Source organism: Magallana gigas, chromosome 4, assembly GCF_963853765.1.
Source record: "Magallana gigas chromosome 4, xbMagGiga1.1, whole genome shotgun sequence".
NCBI lineage: Eukaryota > Metazoa > Mollusca > Bivalvia > Ostreida > Ostreidae > Magallana > Magallana gigas.
Genome location: NC_088856.1, coordinates 14,974,939 through 14,993,296, shown reverse-complemented (window position 1 = coordinate 14,993,296; position 18,358 = coordinate 14,974,939). Strand labels below are relative to the sequence as shown.

Sequence of the window (18,358 nt, the reverse complement as noted above, 5' to 3'; positions counted from 1 at the left end):
TACAACAAATGACTGATCAATCAAACCACATTCATCAGTCAACATGACAAGAACTAACACTTCCAATGGTTTGTAAGTTTATTGTTTTTGGCAAAATATAACCTTACAGTATATAGGGACAACTTTCCTTGACATCACTGCCTTCTATGAGCACCATATAAACACAGAGGAGAGGAATGTACCAAAAGTAGTGGAATGCCAGGAGAGGGTCAAATTCTAATGTTTCACAAAATGAATCTTAGTACATGATGTCTTAAGAATGAATGTATCTTTAGTGTTATCAGTTTCATTTTCTAAAATAGAAAATAGATTAAGATTTCAAAGGATTGTCTTTGTAGATGAAAATAAAAAATATAATACAGACTTCACACTTCACTGACAAGTAAATTACAAGAGCCCATTTCCCAATACAATATCACCACATACTAGTGCATCTGTGTCACCAGAGTAACAAGGGTTTAAAATGAGACAAAAAATTTGTTATACATATATTGCGATAAATAGAATCCTGATACATTATTCCCAAGTTATTAATTCTGAATAGAGTTTCTTGCCAAGAAAATGTCATTTGATGACCATCATACTGAGCATTAAAAATACAGATAGGTTGGCTTATCAAACTCTTCAAATCTAGATATGTTGACACAGAAATTACACAAAAAATCCCTTTCAACATCAAACAACCTTTCTTTCAGAAAATATCACAGGACAAGCATCCTTAAAATCATTACAAATAAAATATGATTAAAATCATAATATTATTAAGAATCATCACATTTGTTAAATATTTTAAATAAATGACATCCATTGCAGCAAGGACAAATTAATTTAAAATGCATGCTACAGTGGAATATCAGTGAAACAATCCATTTTTTTTTTACTTCTTGATAAAAAACTCCACAATTAATCTTTTGCCAACAATAAAATTTTAAATACACATATAAAAATACTTGTAATAACCTAATTCAAAAACAAAGATTTGACACAATTTGAATATACATTATGATATGTGCTCCTGATTTGTGAAGACTACAAGATTCCTACGGGTGAACCTTTATACATTGTATGTATGTCCATGATTTTATAACTAAATAATGGAGAATTCCCTATTGGAAGCTAAACGTGAGACAACTTTACTTTTTATAGCTGAAAAGATTTGAGTTTGCAGCTTTTTGGAAGTGTACGTAAAAAAATGCAAAACAATTGAATTTAACGAGGCCCATTCTAGTTGAATAATTAAAATACTGTAGGGTGGAATTTGCTTATTTCTATGGTAGATACTTTAAATCACACTTTCAATTAAGTGACGTAAAAAAATTACCATGTTTCCCTTATTGTAGTGAATAGGGGGAGTCTCAAAATATGTATTCATTTTGTTGGAAAATTGTATGCATTATATAGGGAAAATGGAAATTTGGTATCTTTCTTTTGATGTAGAAAAAATTCTAGAGGGTAGAAAATCGAACAATTGATACAAAATGAACACTTTTACTTCCGTCTTTGAAAATAAATATAAAATGAGGGGTGTTTCCCTTGAAAATGTTAAGTGGGAACGTCTCAAAACCCAATATATAGGTGAAAATGGTCATCTTTTGTAAGACTTTACGCTATGCTAAATTTTAGAGGGTGGAATATTCAATGCTACATATATAACACAGATCAATTCTTCCTCTTTCAAAATTGATGAAGATAATGTGGTGTTTCCCTAAAAAAATGAAGAGGGGGCGTCTCAAAAACCCAATATATAGGTGAAAATTGTCATCTTTTGCAGAACGTTTTATGCTAGGCTAAAGTTTAGAAGATGGAAGATTCAATGCTGCATATATAACACACATCATTTTTTCTTTTTTCCAAATTGATGAAGGCAATGAGGTGTTTCCCTAAAAGAAATGAAGAGGGAGCATCTCAAAACCCAATATATAGGTGAAAATGGTCATCTTTTGTAAGACTTTTTACGCTATGCTAAACTTTAGAGGGTGGAATATTCAATGCTACATATATAACACACATCAGTTCTTCCTCTTTCAAAATTAATGAAGATAATGTGGTGTTTCCCTAAAAATAATAAAGAGGGGGCGTCTTAAAACCCAATGTATAGGTGAAAATGGTCATCTTTTGCAGAACTTACGTTTTATGCTAAGCTAAATATTATAAAATGGAAGATTCAATGCTTCATATGAACATAGAACATTTCGCTCTCTTTCAAAACTGATGCAGAAAATGTGTTTTCCTTGAAAATACAAAGAAGGAGCATCTCAAAATCCAATATAAAGGTAAAAATGAATGGTCATCTTTAGCCATTCTTGTGATATTTTTCAAACTTTGGAGGATGGAAATTCAATGATATGTATATTACATTCAAATAATTTTCCTCTATCAAAAATTGAAAAAAGAAAAAAAGGCGTTTCCCTCTTGAAATATGAAGAGGGGTGTCTCAAAACCCAATTCATAGTTAAAGAGGCCATTTTTTCCAAATCTTGTGTATGGATTTTTTTCCCATGCAGAGAGCTAATATTGCTTATAATGGATAAAATTTACAATCAGTAGGAGAATAATGATTGAATCATTTGAAAATTTTTATTTATAGTGTGGTTGGATTGCATTGAAACACAACATGTTAGTAAGGCAGAATTGAGATGATATAACAGTGACAACAGTTTAATTAATGTAATACACATGCAGACATATTACAAGATTGATATCCATAAAATGTAATAACACAAAATGTTTTAACAAATACAACATGATGATATATATTTATTGCAAACTTGAAAAAAATTCAGCAACCTTCTTTGCAACTTTATAATTGCTGCTTACTCTAGCTTTACCATCACTTGTCTTTTCACTAAACAAGAAAAACACACCATCAAAACCTTTTCTTTCAAATGCAAGTTTCAAATGGTTGTATGATAGTGACGAACATTTGATCTTTTTCAAAGTTGCTTTTGAAATGACATTTTGCTTCTGTAAATACTCTATGGATTCTACAGATGGTTGAACACCATGACTAGTCACTTGAACTGTACTATAAAAAAAATCAGCGAGTAAAACATCAACTTTCCCACTACTTTTCACAAGGGTCTGAAGCATTTCAGAATCAGCTAATGAATTATGAGCTGAATAAGACTCATTCAACACTTTTTGAGCAAGATATTCTTGCTTATAACAATCAAAACCAGGATACACAACTTTAAAAAAAGGCAAGGTATCACAAAACCCCACTACATATTTACAAAAGTGGTTCCATATTTTATAATATTTCAGCTGATTATACAGTACAATAGAATCAAAACATTTGTTATTGTGTGCCACTAATACACAGCTTTTCCCTAGTAACATAACAAATTGAATAAAGTCCAAAAGAACTTGTAGTGGATGATTGTGTGACACAGCTACATTGTTATGGAGCAGCTCATTGGTTGAGGCATCAAACTTCATTCCAGTCACTCTACTGGCCTCTTCTGAAATGTCCTGGCTTGGTGTGACATATTTGTTGAATTTTTGGTCTTCACAGACTGCCGAAATTTGAATAATAGAGCTTTCTCTACCTATAAGAGAAGAGAAGGAATGAGAAATGGTTACCCATACATCCAAAAACATAAAAACAGGATACCATTATATTTATAATTCAGAAAGATTTTACTTTCTCAAAAGTAAATTAATATAAGTAATAATTAGCAATATTAAAAAGTTCACTGGGATATGAACTTGGTTGCAATGGTACATAATCAGATCTTCTGAGAAGTCCTTCCTTTGGTCACGTGACCAACCAAGTTTACATTCCAGTGAACTTTTCGACATTGCTATTTATTTCTTTTCTTGTGTTTCTATCCCTTAGTATTGGCAAGGGGATAGAAAACACAGCGAGTTGGATAAAATTCATATGCCATCGCAAATCATGAGAGATCTTTTTATCATGTTTTTCCACATCTTTTGTTTAACTTTGATCTGTTCAACAAATTTCACTGTTGTAAGCCACATAACACATTTACTACAATACTGGTATGTCAACAACTTTATGCATGAAAAAAAGTGATATCCATTGATTTTGAGCTAAAAATGTGATAAATTTCTTATATATTATGCTTGAAGTCTGATTATTAGATGTTTAATCGAGCTATAAAACATTTCTATGATTGATCAGAAATATACCAGCAAATAAATGATGAACTAGCTACAAAGAAAAGAGCTGTCGGCTGTGTGATGTGATTGTAGAAATCCTAGAATTCCTGATGTTGACCTGCTATTGGTAAAAATAAAAACAAGATAATATTGTATCAAAAAGGAAACATCATGCAAACTAACATTTAACAGCAAAACTCTAAATCAAACAAAATAACAAATGAACATAATTTGTAAATTGACGGATTGATTGATTGAATGGTTCACATTTATCATTTTGGATTTTTCTATAGCTTCTATATTATCTTTAAGAGTAACAGAAGTATACGTAAAAACTTTGTTCAATATAGTTAAGAAACATAAAATCATGGTTAATATAACAAGAGGCCCATGGGCCACATCGCTCACCTTAGAAACAATAGGTATGATAAAATCAGCTTAATGGAGTCATAATACAAACTATCTGGACAATGTACAATAATACATAATACATACTTTGAATTTACACTACCTGAGGATGCTTCCACACAAGTGTCAGCTTTCCTAGCTGATTAGTTTCTAAGAAGAAGATTTTTAAAGATTTACTCTATATATTCCTATGTTAAATTTCGACCCCCCATTGTGGCCCACCCTACCCCCGGGGGTCATGATTTTCACAATTTTGTATCTACACTACCTGAGGATGCTTCCACACAAGTTTCAGCTTTCCTGGTCTTATGGTTCATGAGAAGAAGATTTTTGAAAATTTCTCGAAAATTTTCATAAATTCCTAATTATCTCCCTTTGCAAAAGGGCGTGGTCCTTAATTTTCACAACTTTGAATCCCCTTAGGCTAAGGATGCTTTGTGCCAAGTTTGGTTGAAATTGGCCCAGTGGTTCTTGAGAAGATGTTGAAAATGTGAAAAGTTTACAGACAGACGGACGGACAAACGGACAGACAGACAGACGGACGACAGACAAAATGTGATCATAATAGCTCACTTGAGCTTTCAGCTCAGGTGAGCTAATAACTATATAAATTAATGTACAAATGTAGACATACTCAATCCTGTTGTCTCCAGATCATAGTATACAATTGTTTTGGCGTTACAAACATCTGATGGTCCAGGAATTACTTCCATATCTGGGTCAGGTGTGTCTCCTACAATAAATGTATTATAATTGTATCACTGATATAATTATATAGTAGATAAGGAACTTACACATAAGACTACTAGTATCACCATCACATTTGAACTAGAAACTTTGTTCAAATTATACTGCCCACCAAATACACATTGTGTATAAAGTATGAGTCAGATTGGAATCTGCACCCAAAATTTGAAAGTCACAGGACAAACTTGGCAACTCTAATGTTTTCCTCACCTTCCCTTAAACCTTGATTGCATAGTGGTATATACCGGTAATAAGATCGTACATACTTTTGGCTAAATATCTAAATGATCAATCAAAAATAGATATACTCTTATAGAATTACTAAGTAAAATCACCTAAAAGATTTGATGAGTAGCTGTCACCCTCTCTGACTTCTTGGCTCCTAGTTTCTCCACTCCTTTCACTCTTTAGTTTTTGACGTTGCAACTGTGCAAAAAGAAACCAATCTAATTGTCATCTTGTAAAGTAACAAATGAATAGATTTTAATTACATGTATAAACAATTTCTATATATCTTTACTAATGAAAAGGTTTGATCATGCATGCATACGTACATATACATCTATGCCTATATGAAGTTTAATACTATAATTATGGTATATTTTGAGGGTTTTTTTTGCTGTGTAAGCTTAAAGAAAATTTGTATGAAATTCATCTATATTATTTTTATATACCTTGAATTCTTTTGTTTTTGAAACTTCTCTTTTGCGATGAACATCTCTGTCTCTGATGGAGGCTAGCGAGGTTGTTGCTGTCCCAGGACTAAGTCCAAGCTTCTCATGAACCTAAAAGATAGCACTCAATTATTAAAACAAGAAAATGAAAATTATTTCATAATTACATGTACATCATCATTGATTTTTGTCCTAAAAAAAATAGAATGCTCCACTCAAAGTTTTAATACCTTTGCTACATAGCTATAGCCTTCATTCTTTTGGCAAACAGCTGCAGAAAGTCTATATGCCAAGCTTCCACTCTCACTGTAGTGCTTGTCTTTTGGAGCCTTAGATCTTAACGTATTGTTAAAGCTTTCATTGCAGTTGCTAGAGTCTAGTCTGCTTAGCTTGCTGGGATCAAGATCTCTGAACAAAGTCAATAAATCAGTTTTCAGTTTTTCATTCTGTAGATCTGCTCCCCATGGAAGATTCTTGTGTCTAGCAGTTGGGTTTTCCTTCATGTTACACCATTCGCCACATTTTACATGGTCACCAAACTGGTGAAGAACAACAGAGTCTATAGATTTTTCTATTTTGTCCGTGTCTTCCTTGCACTGTGCTAGCATGTAGCTGAAACTCTTCATTATGGCCGTAATCGTTTTAACAGAAAGCTCTTTGTGTTTTGATTTTAATTTATAGAGTTTGTTGGAAATATTCTTTTTCACATGATTTCTGTCACTTAACTTTTCAATGCAAGAACTAACTTCACATCTTGCTCTGTTGAAAGCTGTGCAATCGTCATCTCCAATCAGTGTAACAACAGGATTATTCTTGTCTTTGACTTCCTTAAGTATTTCTACAATCATGTCAGGTTCCATAGATTTCGCGGTGCCAGTCCAATTTTTCTTACATGCATGCTTGTTGGGGGTTCTGTGCTTCGCCTTCGCCACATCACATTTTCTGCATCTTTTGTATCGAGCAGAGAAACCCACAATTTTGCCAGTCCTTTTACCAATTAGAGTTGCAGTGCCTGTAATATTCAAACAGCATTAATAAGTCTGCATGTATAATCATTATTAATATATCGTATACTTATAGAAAATATACCCTTTTCCGCCCTGTGCGATATAAACAGTAAATTCGCCTAGGGGTGTGATATAAACCCGGCAATCTTCGTATGTTATATCACAACCCTTTCCGTTAATTATCGGCTATTATGATGTAGAGTTCGGTATGCGTCCTTCAACTTCGATCTCCGAGTATGACGTCAATTAATGTCAACTTGGTATACAAACAGCTGGCGCAAAAAATTCCATAGAAGTTTATCAGAGATGATATACAGCGACCTCGGGCTAATATAGGATGCGATATAAAAATTGCCATGTAATAATCTATATATATTGATCTGCCAAAAAATTACTTTCTGAATCATAAACAAGATAAAAAAAATATGTTTGGCCTTTATGGAAAAGCAAGATTTGTTCCGCCCCAAACAAAGATTCATAAATGGACAGATTGACAGACCAACTGATCACTGTAGGGTACAGTACATTATGTACATGCAGAGCAGTCAGTTCTAATAAAATGTTGTGTCTTATTACAAAGGAATTAAAAATAACACTAAACTTTATGTAATACATCGACATTTGTTATTTACCTGACAGACTATTGTAACATCTTCCTGATCCTCTTCTCTGGTAAGCACCATCTGCAGAAGCTGTTATTCCAGTGGACTCAATACTGTCTAAAAATATTGATAAATTTTGTTAAACATTAATGTACAACAGAATGACTCAATTCCATTTTTTACTGTAATTATACAGAGGAAAGCTGGAGAGAGAGAGAGAGAGAGAGAGAGAGAGAGAGAGAGAGAGAGAGAGGAGAGAGAGAGAGAGAGAGAGAGAGAGAGAGAGAGAGAGAGAGAGAGTTCCCTTGTTTAATTAGGTTTTACTTTAGTTGTATCATTTAGATTTTCATTTTTGTTTCCATTTAGAATGCATTGAATCTTTTTTTAGGCCAATTATTTATTTTGGGTGAGCGATAGGATTGGGTGGCGGTATATACCATTACATTAATAGATTTGTGCAAAAATGTGTTTTCATTGATAAAAAACTAAAATATATAACTATAATAATTTTTTTTTGGCCTTAATGTGTAATTTGTGATGTAATATTTACCTAAGTTAACTTTAATTGATTTAAAAATCTTACTTTCAACAGTGTCAAAGCTAAATGTACATGCATGTTCATTAGAAAAAGTTCAAATATGCTTACTTGTGGCTGATAAATGCCCCTCTTCACATAGAGCTTTACTGGTAGATTCCTCGGCCAAGTCTTCCAGCACATGCCCTACTTCATCACATCTTCTTCTTATCAGGCTCTCACTGATGTTTGGCAAGTTCATTGATGTGAAAAGGTTGTTAAGTTGGACTGGACCAATTCCACTATGGTACATGCCTATAAATTTAGAATGTGTATAGCAAAACTGTAAAAGCAGAAAATTTAAAGGCATCAAAATTTAATGGTGAATATCCCTAATACATAAATTGTACTGGCGTGCGACCAGTTCTCGCCGAGTACCATTTCTCGCCAGTACATTGTGACGTCATTTTTCGTTTATAATTTTATGTGTTCATAAAATGACATCACAATGTACGGGCGAGAAATGATACTCGGCGAGAACTGGTCGCACGCCAGTATAGCTTTCAAATTTACAAAAAATAGGCACAATCACATTTTGCATACTTTAAAATAAAATATCTACTGTTCATACAGATCTCTCTCTCTCTCTCTCTCTCTCTCTCTCTCTCTCTTAGACTCTCTCATACATAAAAAACTAAATTATTTTGATTTTTAGAAAATAAGTTAATTGTGTGTTTAATTGATGATAATAATTGAATAGTTTTTCTTTAATTTTCATTGTGATTCAATTTTTTTTTCACTTTTTATTTTGTGGAAATTTTATGTGGTATTTAAAAAAAAGGATAAATACATGTATATTATATATACATACCAGTTGCTAATTTGGTGTTTACATCAAATATCTGTTGACCATGTGGTGATGAATGTGTTTTTCCCATGGCAACTTGTACAATCCGAAGACAGTTGTAGCACCTTATCACCAAGTGCCCACAAATACCAGCTGGTAAAACTCCCACAGCATCCTTGAACTTCAATGACACATTTGCGCAATCCACGCATTTCATGTTGTTGAACAATGCTTGCAGATCTACCACATGTCTTGTAAAGTCTAAAGCTCTTAATTTTCCACTAAAAAATGCTTCATTAATTTCATCAAAAGAACCTGTTGACTGTATATACGAATGATCATCTAAAGTGCTGCCCGCAGCAGGAGTAGATTGAGTATCAAATAAAGGCACAAAAGTATCAAGATTTACGAGCTGGTCACATTCTTCACTTGATTTGTGTAAATTTTTCAATTGCTGATTATAACGTGCAACCTGTGTCGGTTTTAAAAACCTTCCTTTTTTCGTTCTGTTAACCATCTTCGACGGCCTGTCTGACAGTCGTCTGGTGTCAACGTAAACAATGCCGTAAAGTGACAAGAACTTGAAGAAGTCGTAAATTAATTCGTTGTGTCAAACTAGGTTAAACTGCTAAAAATATGCAATATTAATTTATTTTATGTTTAAAAGAAAGTAATTATTTACGTTTAGATTAAACTCCATCTATTCTACATATTACGAAAGCGAGAGCAAAACGCCAACCGGAAACCATTCGAGCTGCGCAATGAGATCGAAAACGCGAACTAGCTCGGGCCTCGTTAAAAGAATTAACTATCTTAGACCCTAAACAGGGTTATTTTCACGAGGTATTATTTCGGCCTTCTATACTTGCAAAAGGCTTCGCCCAGTCTTGAATTTACCCAGACACAGTTGAGACATTGAAATTCGGAACAAGGGGAAAGGAGCAAGAAAAAAACCAGAGGCGAATATTTCCCTGCATACAGTAATTCACACTAAAAAGAACATACCGGTGGACTATCGGTAGTTTGGCAGTAAATCTAGGTCTGTTTCCAATCATAAATGCAGGCATCAATCATTAAATTGAACGATATACAAATTTCAAAGCAATGGTTTTACATGTCTTTTGTTTGGTAAACAGATGTCCATAGTGTACAGATTTACCAATAATTTTTGCAAAGCACTTATATTTAAAAAAAATGGGGAACTGATGTTTGTGACTGAGAGATGTTCACAAACTTTGTTAACAATGCATACAAAAAACTGTAGTTAGTTTACTCAATAACTCATATCCCTTCATAATATTTAAATAATAATGGGAGTAAATATCAATAGTTAACATGTACATGTTTGTATGTTTTGAACCACCTGTAAACCAGCAGAATACAGAAGAGTAAATATTACTGTGGAGTCATTGTTCGTAGAGGACCAATGTTTGTGGCTTTCATGGGTAACCTTTGCCCACGAATTTACATCCATGCAAATTTACACACAATCACTTGTTTATTATTAATCAAAATGATCCTGATTACACTACCAACGAAATTATGTTTCCGCTGACTAGGAAAATTTTGGCTACCCACAAACATTGAACACCACAAATAAAAATGATTCCACAGTATCCTATCGTGATATTATTGCACTTATTGCAAGCTCTCTACACTGACTAGACAACATTTAAAGAGTATTCATTCAATCAGCAATGCCATTTCAAAAAATTTCCAACAAAAACTCAAAATTGTTGCAACAAATTTGGACAAGTATTTTTTTTCTGTGTTCATGTAATACATGTACATAATAATATTATATTTATGTCATGGAAAAAAGGAGACATGAATTCATGATAATTATTCAGCAGACACACATCAACATCAATAACACAATTTATATCAGTTGGCCTGTGTGTCTACAGTGACAAGCAGCTAGATTCTTATAAATTGTTATGGCTAAATACATGCATTAACAACAGTTCTTTTCATGATTTAGCAAAAACTTGCTGTCTTTGACTATGTCACTACACAAAACATTACTATGCCAAGCACCAAAATGTACAAGCTGTTGATGTATTTTTGTATATCATGCAGAGGTATCAAATGCCATGTTTCCTTAAGGGTATTTAAAGCCTCAAACATAAAATTACAACCAGCCTTGTAGTTTATTCTGTTTGAGCTTTTGAGCAGGTCAGTAAAAATTTAGAGTTATCTCCCTGTCTACAGAGCTATCTTCCTGTCTACAAGGTTATACTCCGGCTCAGATCTAGTCCCCAAGGTCGGCGTCTTTGTCTCCAACTAAGTAGAGCAGGTGGAAGGCAACCGCCAGGAAGGCGGTGCCCAGGAGGTCCCCGATGGCGGTCAGGTAGGGGATGGCCACGTTGTCCGGATCATCCCCCAGCCTCCATATGAAGTGAATCATCCAGTGACAGACATACAGAAGGATGACAACCTACAAAATGTTTGAAGTTTGAGGCTGTTGAGCATGTCCTATGTATGTGTTGAACAAACACACACGGGATAAGGAAACATCAGAATTCATAATTACATGTATTTTGATTGGCTAAAATCTTCTTAATCTTTTAGTGAAAAAGAATGCTGAATGTGCATGCTAGCTTTCTACAAATGAATTTTATTTCAATTTGCCTTGAACATATATTAATTTACAAAGGTGCAAATGGGTTTTTTTGTAACAAGCATCATGAATTTTACCAAAGAGACTAACCTGAAGGAGAGCGGCTGTGAGGTAGAAGAGAGCGAATGTCCAGGTAATACTGGTGTGTCCTGCCTTCATGTAGGAGATGGTGTACATGAAGATCAGGTGACCAGGGATCACAAGGGCAATTAAAACTCGGGCAGCCCGGGAGTTCAAGGCTACAAATCACATATGGGCAATTGTATATCAAGACAGATAGAAGAACTATTCATCTCTACGGAGAAATTAACCAATATTGTTAAAGTGTGGATAGTGTTTTGAAAAATCATAGGTCCTTGGTCTAAAAATGAAATCAATTCACTGACTCATATGAAACGGCAACTGTGATAAACGTGCCTTATGCATAAACTTTAATTTATAACAAAAGTTACCTCGTCAATCATCACACTAAAATTTACGGAAACTCTTAAAAAAGAATTTATAAACACAAGAACCCTTAATTAAATTACATATCTATCAATAGTCACTTCTATTATGTTTGAAGACTTACTTGTCCCACAAAATGCGCCCCCTGGGTTGGGGCAGCCCTTGAGGGCACCTGACGGGAGTCTCCCGGGCTTACTTCCTGACATGTGCAGTGAGGTAGTGATTCTGCTGGCCTGTACAGCTACCAGGTTACCCCCTACTCCTGTACTCCTGAAGACCAGAAAGCATTATTCCCCAAGGTTATAAAACATCAAATTTTTTTAAGGTCACAACACATTCTAGATGTTATTCTTCACATGTATAATCATGCTCTAAAATCTCTTGGTAAAGAAAAATAAAATCTTTGATTTCAGCATTGGTACTGTTAAGTCTATCTCTGTAGATAGATCATTAGTAGCTGCAATAATGAAGCCCTCTCTCTTTTTTTTTATCTAGCTCTTTCCCTCATTAAAAAAAGATAAGGAAAGACCTACATCATTGCAGCTAGATCATTAGATTGAAAGATTAAATCATAATGCAAGCAGCCAATGATGATTGACTTCATCATGTATATGGGCATATCTCTTTGTACAAAACTGATTATTCTGCTAATGTGTACTTCATGGTAAATCAAAGCATTGTTGGATTTTATGGTAAATTAAATGTTAATTTAATTATTAACAATATGTTCATTTTCATGGAAAGTACACTTGTACACGTATTACCGTCCCTTACCATTTATCACAGGCTGAAATACAGCTATACCATGATAGTTCGCCACTGTATAATCTAGGATCAGACCTCCTACACTGAAAAAAAGATACCAAAAGAATAAAATAACTTTTTATTATAATTTATATAATACTAATTCCACATACTTACATGATCTATTTACTATTTAATGAATAAAAAATAAACTCCATCTATTGATATAATATTAGTTTTCTATAAAAAATGTCTTGAAATTCTTACATTGTGTATAATTGATACCTATGATAAACACATGAATGAAAATAATTAATATAACAAACTGTACATGAATGCCCACTGACCTGCTTATAACCATAGCACTAAGTACAGGGGTCCATCCCGAGTAGATGACATCATTGGTATAGTGGTTTTTTACTGATATATAGACCCACAGTGGGGTCAGCACCAGGAACACAGCGATGATGGTGGGGGCGAGCCACACCTGTGTACCTATAGCCTGGTATAGAAGCATGGACACCCCCGACAATAGAGACAAGGTGGTGAGATCCCCGAGGCTGGCTGCGATGGGTGTCGCTATGTTATCAGGGTTGATTTTGAGTTTTCTTGAGACCAAGATCACAAAAACCATTAAAGCACCTGTGCAGAGAATATCAAAGTTAAATTGCAATCAATTGAAATGAAATTTTAATCTTTTTTAAAATCTTGGTCAATATAATATTCACAAGTGTCTAATTATTAAAGTTAAGACATCACTTATAATGGTGGGATATTTTTTTTCTGTATTCCGAAACTTGATTATTTTTTTCATGTCTTAATACCTTTTAAGAGTTATACCTCTTTATTTCTTTAAATGTGAACCAGGTCATACCACATTCTAAACACATTCAAATCATACCTAGAACAAAGCTAGCTACAGCGGCAGTCAGCACACTGCTGGCACACAGCAACAGTCCATGATGGATGTTAAACTTCCCCTCTGGAATCCATCCCATTATCATGGCAACAACTGAAGCTAAAAAACCCACCACTATAGCTTGGCACTGAAAATGAATACAATCCATGTATATCAACATTTCTATAAATCAAGGTCATTTTTAAATGTACTGTATTTCTTTATGGTATTAAATGTTTTCAATTGTCAATAAAACATTGTTATCATCGAACAAAACATATCAGTCATCAAAGAATCACACACATACATACCTGTACAAGAGCCATGTTTCCTCCAATCATTTTCCACTGCTCTGACTTTTTATCCATGTTCCCTAAATTTGCCTGAAAACAAAAAAATATTCATGTATGTATGTAAATTTGGGTATTTTGCAAACAATAACTGAATAGAAAAATCAGAGACTCTTTTCGTTGTACACCTGTTTTAACTATTAGGAAAAAAATGTAATGTTATATGTACATATATATGGAAATATCAAACACAAAATCAACTCAACCATCAATATGTATCATGTTCACATCTGACATGTACAATTTTTTCTGAGTTTTACAAACTAAATTGACTTACTTGTGTTGAAAGCCTGGAAGCTAATGTCATCTCCAAGTTTCCTTTTAATCCAAGCAAAGAAGGAACCAAAATAAAAATCTCAGAAACTTGCACAAAAACATCTGTGTGCTGCAATGAAGCAAAATTTGTGTGACAATTATATGGGGTTACAAAAATAGCAGAATTTTTTAAACAAAAGAAACACTGCATGCAATATCCAACATGTGCATATTATCTATTTTCCTTACCTGAACAACATCAAGGACCATGCCAGCCCCTACAGTTCCAAATCCAGCAATAATGTACGGAATGAAGACTTGCAGTGCAATACTGAAAGAGCCCTCATCCTTCTCCTTTAGCTGCACTTCAGATTCTTTAACCCTTGTTTCTCCATCACTTGGCGACTCCTCTGATAACAATGGCTGGGTTAGACTGGTCTGCTCAAACACTGTCTCTTCCTCCTCCGAACCAATGTAAACATCACCCTCTCCCCTGCCAAAGTGGCCATTGCCTTGGGGAATGATTCCTTTGAGCTCAATCACATTACTTGACTTGGCCTTGTGTTGTGGTACAGAGGGGGTGTGGTCAGACGGAGGGGTCTGAGTAAGTAGGTCAGGGGTGTTGGGAACCATTTTTCGGCGGCTTCTCAGATTGTATCTCCCCTCAGCCATTATCAGTTTACATACTGTCCACCTAAATTCAACTGTAATAAAAAAAATACCATTATAAAACTTTCTCTTTAATCCTTTTTGTTTAAATGTTGAAACTAGGTTATATACAATAGTTTACAGATCAAGGTCTTAGGTGAGGTTTTTTTTTACTCTGGCAATGAATTTAAGGTTTCTCCACCCTTGATGTTTTTATGGTTTAATCCGTGTACTTTTTGTTTAAATTTGAAGATTATTATGTAAACATTCAAATTGAACTTAAATATTGGCATGTTGCAAATGTTTTGTTCATGCTGTAGGAGCTAACATAGGTACACTATCAGGGCAATTAATAGCGATGACTGCTCTCCAATCAAACATCACATTTTTTTATTGATTTCTATATAATAAATCAATTTTTTTAAAGAAATTAATCGCAATCCTTTCTTTTACGTATTTTAACATTTTAAGGCCATTTAAACTTGCCAGTATGAAAACTATCACATTTACAGTGCATTTTGATACAATTTTTCAACCATGAATAAGTACAATTTAGCAACATAAAATGTCTATCACTTTTGAAATAATGGTTCAAACTCACTGAAAATTGGTACATTTGTAATTCATAATATATCCTATCGGAATCTGCAAAGAAATGTTAACCTTGCGAGGTAAAATATTATGAATTGCAGTCTCTGTCAAGTTTGCCTATGTACGGTTTCATCACTTTTTCATTGAGTTCAGCGATTTCAACTCAAACTACTCTCTATAAACATGAGTGTCATTTTACTTTACATAGCTTAAAATGTGTTAAACACAAGAATAAATCAAGAAATATTGGCAAAACTATGCATCATATAACACTAATATTATAACCGATAACGGTAAAATATTCCGGAATGCTCACAATGACGTCATGCGACAATCGAAAGACCTTAAAATCAAATTCAATTTAGATCACTTTTACCAAAAATAACAGGTACTGAAAATTTTAAGATATGTAATAAATTGTTTGAATAATGGTTTTATGTTTAATTTGTTTTTCTTTCAATAACCATGTTGGTATCAGGTTTGTTTATCTTATTTACCTACAGAAAGAATAAACTTACCGTGACCAGGCTATGCTCAGGTCACAGTAAGAATTCATCCCATATACTTGCAATGTAGCAGCAGCGAAGCCGATCAGCTTCGCGTCAATTTTAACTCTGTTAAAAATAATCTGCGGGGGAAAAACACATTTTTATACATTGGAAATCGCACTCGGAATGTCTCAGATTTTATCATGAACATGGCGACCATTAACAGCAAATTTTCAAACGTGATGTTAAAAGTGGCAGCAGTTTCGTTGCAAAAACAGTTAATGTGGTAGTATGGGATTATAAAGAGCAACATTGTAGGTATTTGAGACCAATCATATGAAAATTGAGGCAAGATACAGTGCGATATAAATTTTTTATTTGCTACGTAGTGAGTATATGGGAAGAAATCTATTGTTAAACCGGGTCCTTAAGACATCTTAACGTAGCTTGCGGGTTTGCTGACGTCACAATAGGAATCAACGTAAAGAGTTGACCGTCTTAGTAAACTCTTACATTTTTTTTTAAAAATGACAAATGAGATATTTAGAAGCGTAAAAGGAAATATTTCAAAAAGCTTAAACGCAGGTTATTACTGTTTATACAAACATTTATAATATCAAGTGCTGAAAATTTAAATATGTCACATACATTGTCACATTTTGTTCTATAAAGTTATGAGTGTGCGTTGGAACTCTTCCATTTAAAATCATGTTTTAAAATAGACAAGTGAATTAATTGAACTGTACGTTTTGTTTAACAATTATCATTTCCGTTATTTTAACATTCTACATTCTTTTGGCTTGAGATAGTTATTTTATACGATTACAAACTTATTATGTCAGTAGTTGCCTGGCAATTTTTTTTTGCATTGATTGACTCAGAGTTTCATAAAAGCAAAATAGCAACTTTCTGTATCTTAACAGCCTTACATTAACTGCATTTGTGCATTTGGTAACATTCACAATAATGTCCAATTAGTATTCACATGTTCTAAAACGTGTTAATCAGCTAGTTTTGTCAATAAATGCATTTCAATTTTGGGGTTTTCAGACGTAAGAAAATGATGACGTCGGGCTTACGTCGTAATGAAAATATAAGTTTTGTGAAATCTTTTAAATCTTTAAAGTTGTTTTGCCAAAAATTGGCCGAGAACACATACTGATTATTTTTTATGAATTGATTCATAATTATCTCCTCTGTTATTGTGTTGAGTATAATTAATTTCGTCTGAATCGTTTAAAAGTTTGGAGCATAGTTTTGTAATGCGTTTTTCGACTAAGATGTGCATTTTACTATATATTTCATTGAAATGGCGGTGCTTGATTTTATTAATGACACTGTATTTAAAAAGCGATAACATTATTAACGGGCAGACGAATCTCAAATAAATTTTAGGAATAAAACTCTGAAACCTATGGATCACGTGGACAAATTTTCAAGGTAGGTTTTCTCGCTAGCAGGTAAACCCGCGAGCCACCTTAAGGCGGGGGTGTACAATGTACTACGTAAAAGTATATGTTGATTTAAAAAAAATATCGCATCTTAATTTTATCTACCTTTCTTTTATGAAATAGGATGATATCCCAAAACATATCACCGGCCCCTTCGTATACATGTACGTTGCGTTATAGTAATAGAAAAATTTTTCATGATTTTGATATCTTTAAAATGAGAGTGAAAAAAAATTGATACATCTGGATAGCTAATTGCTATATAATTTAAGATTTATCAATGACTTTGTATCCCCACTAAAAGTGAATTTTATTCTGGTTTGTGACCTTGTCCTAAATTTACTTCTTCTAAGTTAGTATATATACGTCCCTGATTATGGATACCCGTCTTTGTTATTTATTTTACAACTCATGGTTAAAAAAACATTGAAGAAATTGTAACGGATAATGGATATGAACAGGGAATTAGCATCAGTTTTCTCTTTCAAGAATATTTTATTCATCAAAAAAAGATTCAATCTTTTGAATACATTAAACAATATATATATAGAGCAAACGGACTCTGGGCGAACGGAAATAAGAAGGAACGGCGTCAATGCGTCAACGGTCGAAGGCATTTTTAGGGTAAACGAATATACTCAACAGTGATAAACATGAATAACGTGGCGCTGAGATAATTCGAAATGGTAAATTTCATTTCATTCGTAATCAATAAGATTTTTATTGAGAACAGTATTTCAAGCATGCCATGTAAGGAGCAATACACATACTTTTGGATCAATATACTCACTTGTCACCCAACGAAGTCTGAAATAGTTTGAAAAACTCCGAAAGTGCCAACTTGTCAAAACAATTTTTTTTCTTCTTCGTGAACTCGTTCTTAGAGATTTCGTCTGAAGATAACAGAGTGAATATATACTGTATGGTGCAAGAGATTTATTGACT

General features: G+C 33.6%; 2 protein-coding genes across 7 annotated transcripts; both read right to left on the bottom strand.

Annotated features, from left to right (window-relative positions):
* Nucleotides 1-2,439: 2,439 nt before the first annotated feature.
* LOC109620541 (uncharacterized) lies at nucleotides 2,440-9,719 on the bottom strand. 4 transcript variants are annotated; one of them, XR_010712855.1, is made up of 9 exons: nucleotides 8,946-9,717; nucleotides 8,207-8,389; nucleotides 7,591-7,677; nucleotides 6,182-6,963; nucleotides 5,952-6,062; nucleotides 5,613-5,703; nucleotides 5,165-5,263; nucleotides 4,153-4,240; nucleotides 3,410-3,548 (listed from the first exon to the last, which is right to left on the bottom strand). XR_010712855.1 is itself a non-coding variant. In XM_066081421.1 (8 exons), the coding sequence occupies exons 1-8, from the start codon at nucleotides 9,436-9,438 to the stop codon at nucleotides 2,758-2,760; spliced, it is 2,637 nt and encodes an 878-aa protein (XP_065937493.1). In that variant the 5' UTR covers nucleotides 9,439-9,719; the 3' UTR covers nucleotides 2,440-2,757. The 4 variants fall into 4 exon arrangements, 2 of the variants coding, with proteins under 2 accessions (XP_065937493.1, XP_065937495.1); XR_010712854.1 differs by having other exon boundaries at nucleotides 4,153-4,243; nucleotides 8,946-9,716; XM_066081421.1 differs by lacking the exon at nucleotides 4,153-4,240 and having other exon boundaries at nucleotides 2,440-3,548; nucleotides 8,946-9,719.
* A 391-nt stretch (nucleotides 9,720-10,110) lies between these two features.
* LOC105339324 (solute carrier family 41 member 1) lies at nucleotides 10,111-18,327 on the bottom strand. Of its 3 annotated transcripts, none has more exons than XM_011444815.4 (10): nucleotides 18,204-18,327; nucleotides 14,485-14,939; nucleotides 14,258-14,365; nucleotides 13,942-14,013; nucleotides 13,634-13,778; nucleotides 13,080-13,374; nucleotides 12,763-12,836; nucleotides 12,113-12,250; nucleotides 11,632-11,780; nucleotides 10,111-11,358 (listed from the first exon to the last, which is right to left on the bottom strand). In XM_011444815.4, the coding sequence occupies exons 2-10, from the start codon at nucleotides 14,905-14,907 to the stop codon at nucleotides 11,173-11,175; spliced, it is 1,590 nt and encodes a 529-aa protein (XP_011443117.1). In that variant the 5' UTR covers nucleotides 14,908-14,939; nucleotides 18,204-18,327; the 3' UTR covers nucleotides 10,111-11,172. The 3 variants fall into 3 exon arrangements, with proteins under 3 accessions (XP_011443117.1, XP_011443118.1, XP_065937496.1); XM_011444816.4 differs by having other exon boundaries at nucleotides 18,184-18,280; XM_066081424.1 differs by lacking the exon at nucleotides 18,204-18,327 and adding an exon at nucleotides 15,993-16,084.
* Between the last annotated feature and the right edge of the window lie 31 nt (nucleotides 18,328-18,358).

What these genes read in the sequence shown, in the direction of transcription:
- LOC105339324 (XM_011444815.4), bottom strand. Translation starts at nt 14,907, where the DNA reads ATGGCTGAGGGGAGATACAATCTGAGAAGCCGCCGAAAAATGGTTCCC. An exon ending in TGGTCCTTGATGTTGTTCAG is followed by an intron (nt 14,366 to 14,484) that starts GTAAGGAAAATA and finishes GCTTCATTGCAG; the next exon opens with CACACAGATGTTTTTGTGCA. An exon ending in TGTAGCTAGCTTTGTTCTAG is followed by an intron (nt 13,375 to 13,633) that starts GTATGATTTGAA and finishes TTCTCTGCACAG; the next exon opens with GTGCTTTAATGGTTTTTGTG.
- LOC109620541 (XM_066081421.1), bottom strand. Translation starts at nt 9,438, where the DNA reads ATGGTTAACAGAACGAAAAAAGGAAGGTTTTTAAAACCGACACAGGTT. An exon ending in ATGTTACAATAGTCTGTCAG is followed by an intron (nt 6,964 to 7,590) that starts GTAAATAACAAA and finishes TGAATATTACAG; the next exon opens with GCACTGCAACTCTAATTGGT. An exon ending in CAAAAACAAAAGAATTCAAG is followed by an intron (nt 5,704 to 5,951) that starts GTATATAAAAAT and finishes CTTTTTGCACAG; the next exon opens with TTGCAACGTCAAAAACTAAA.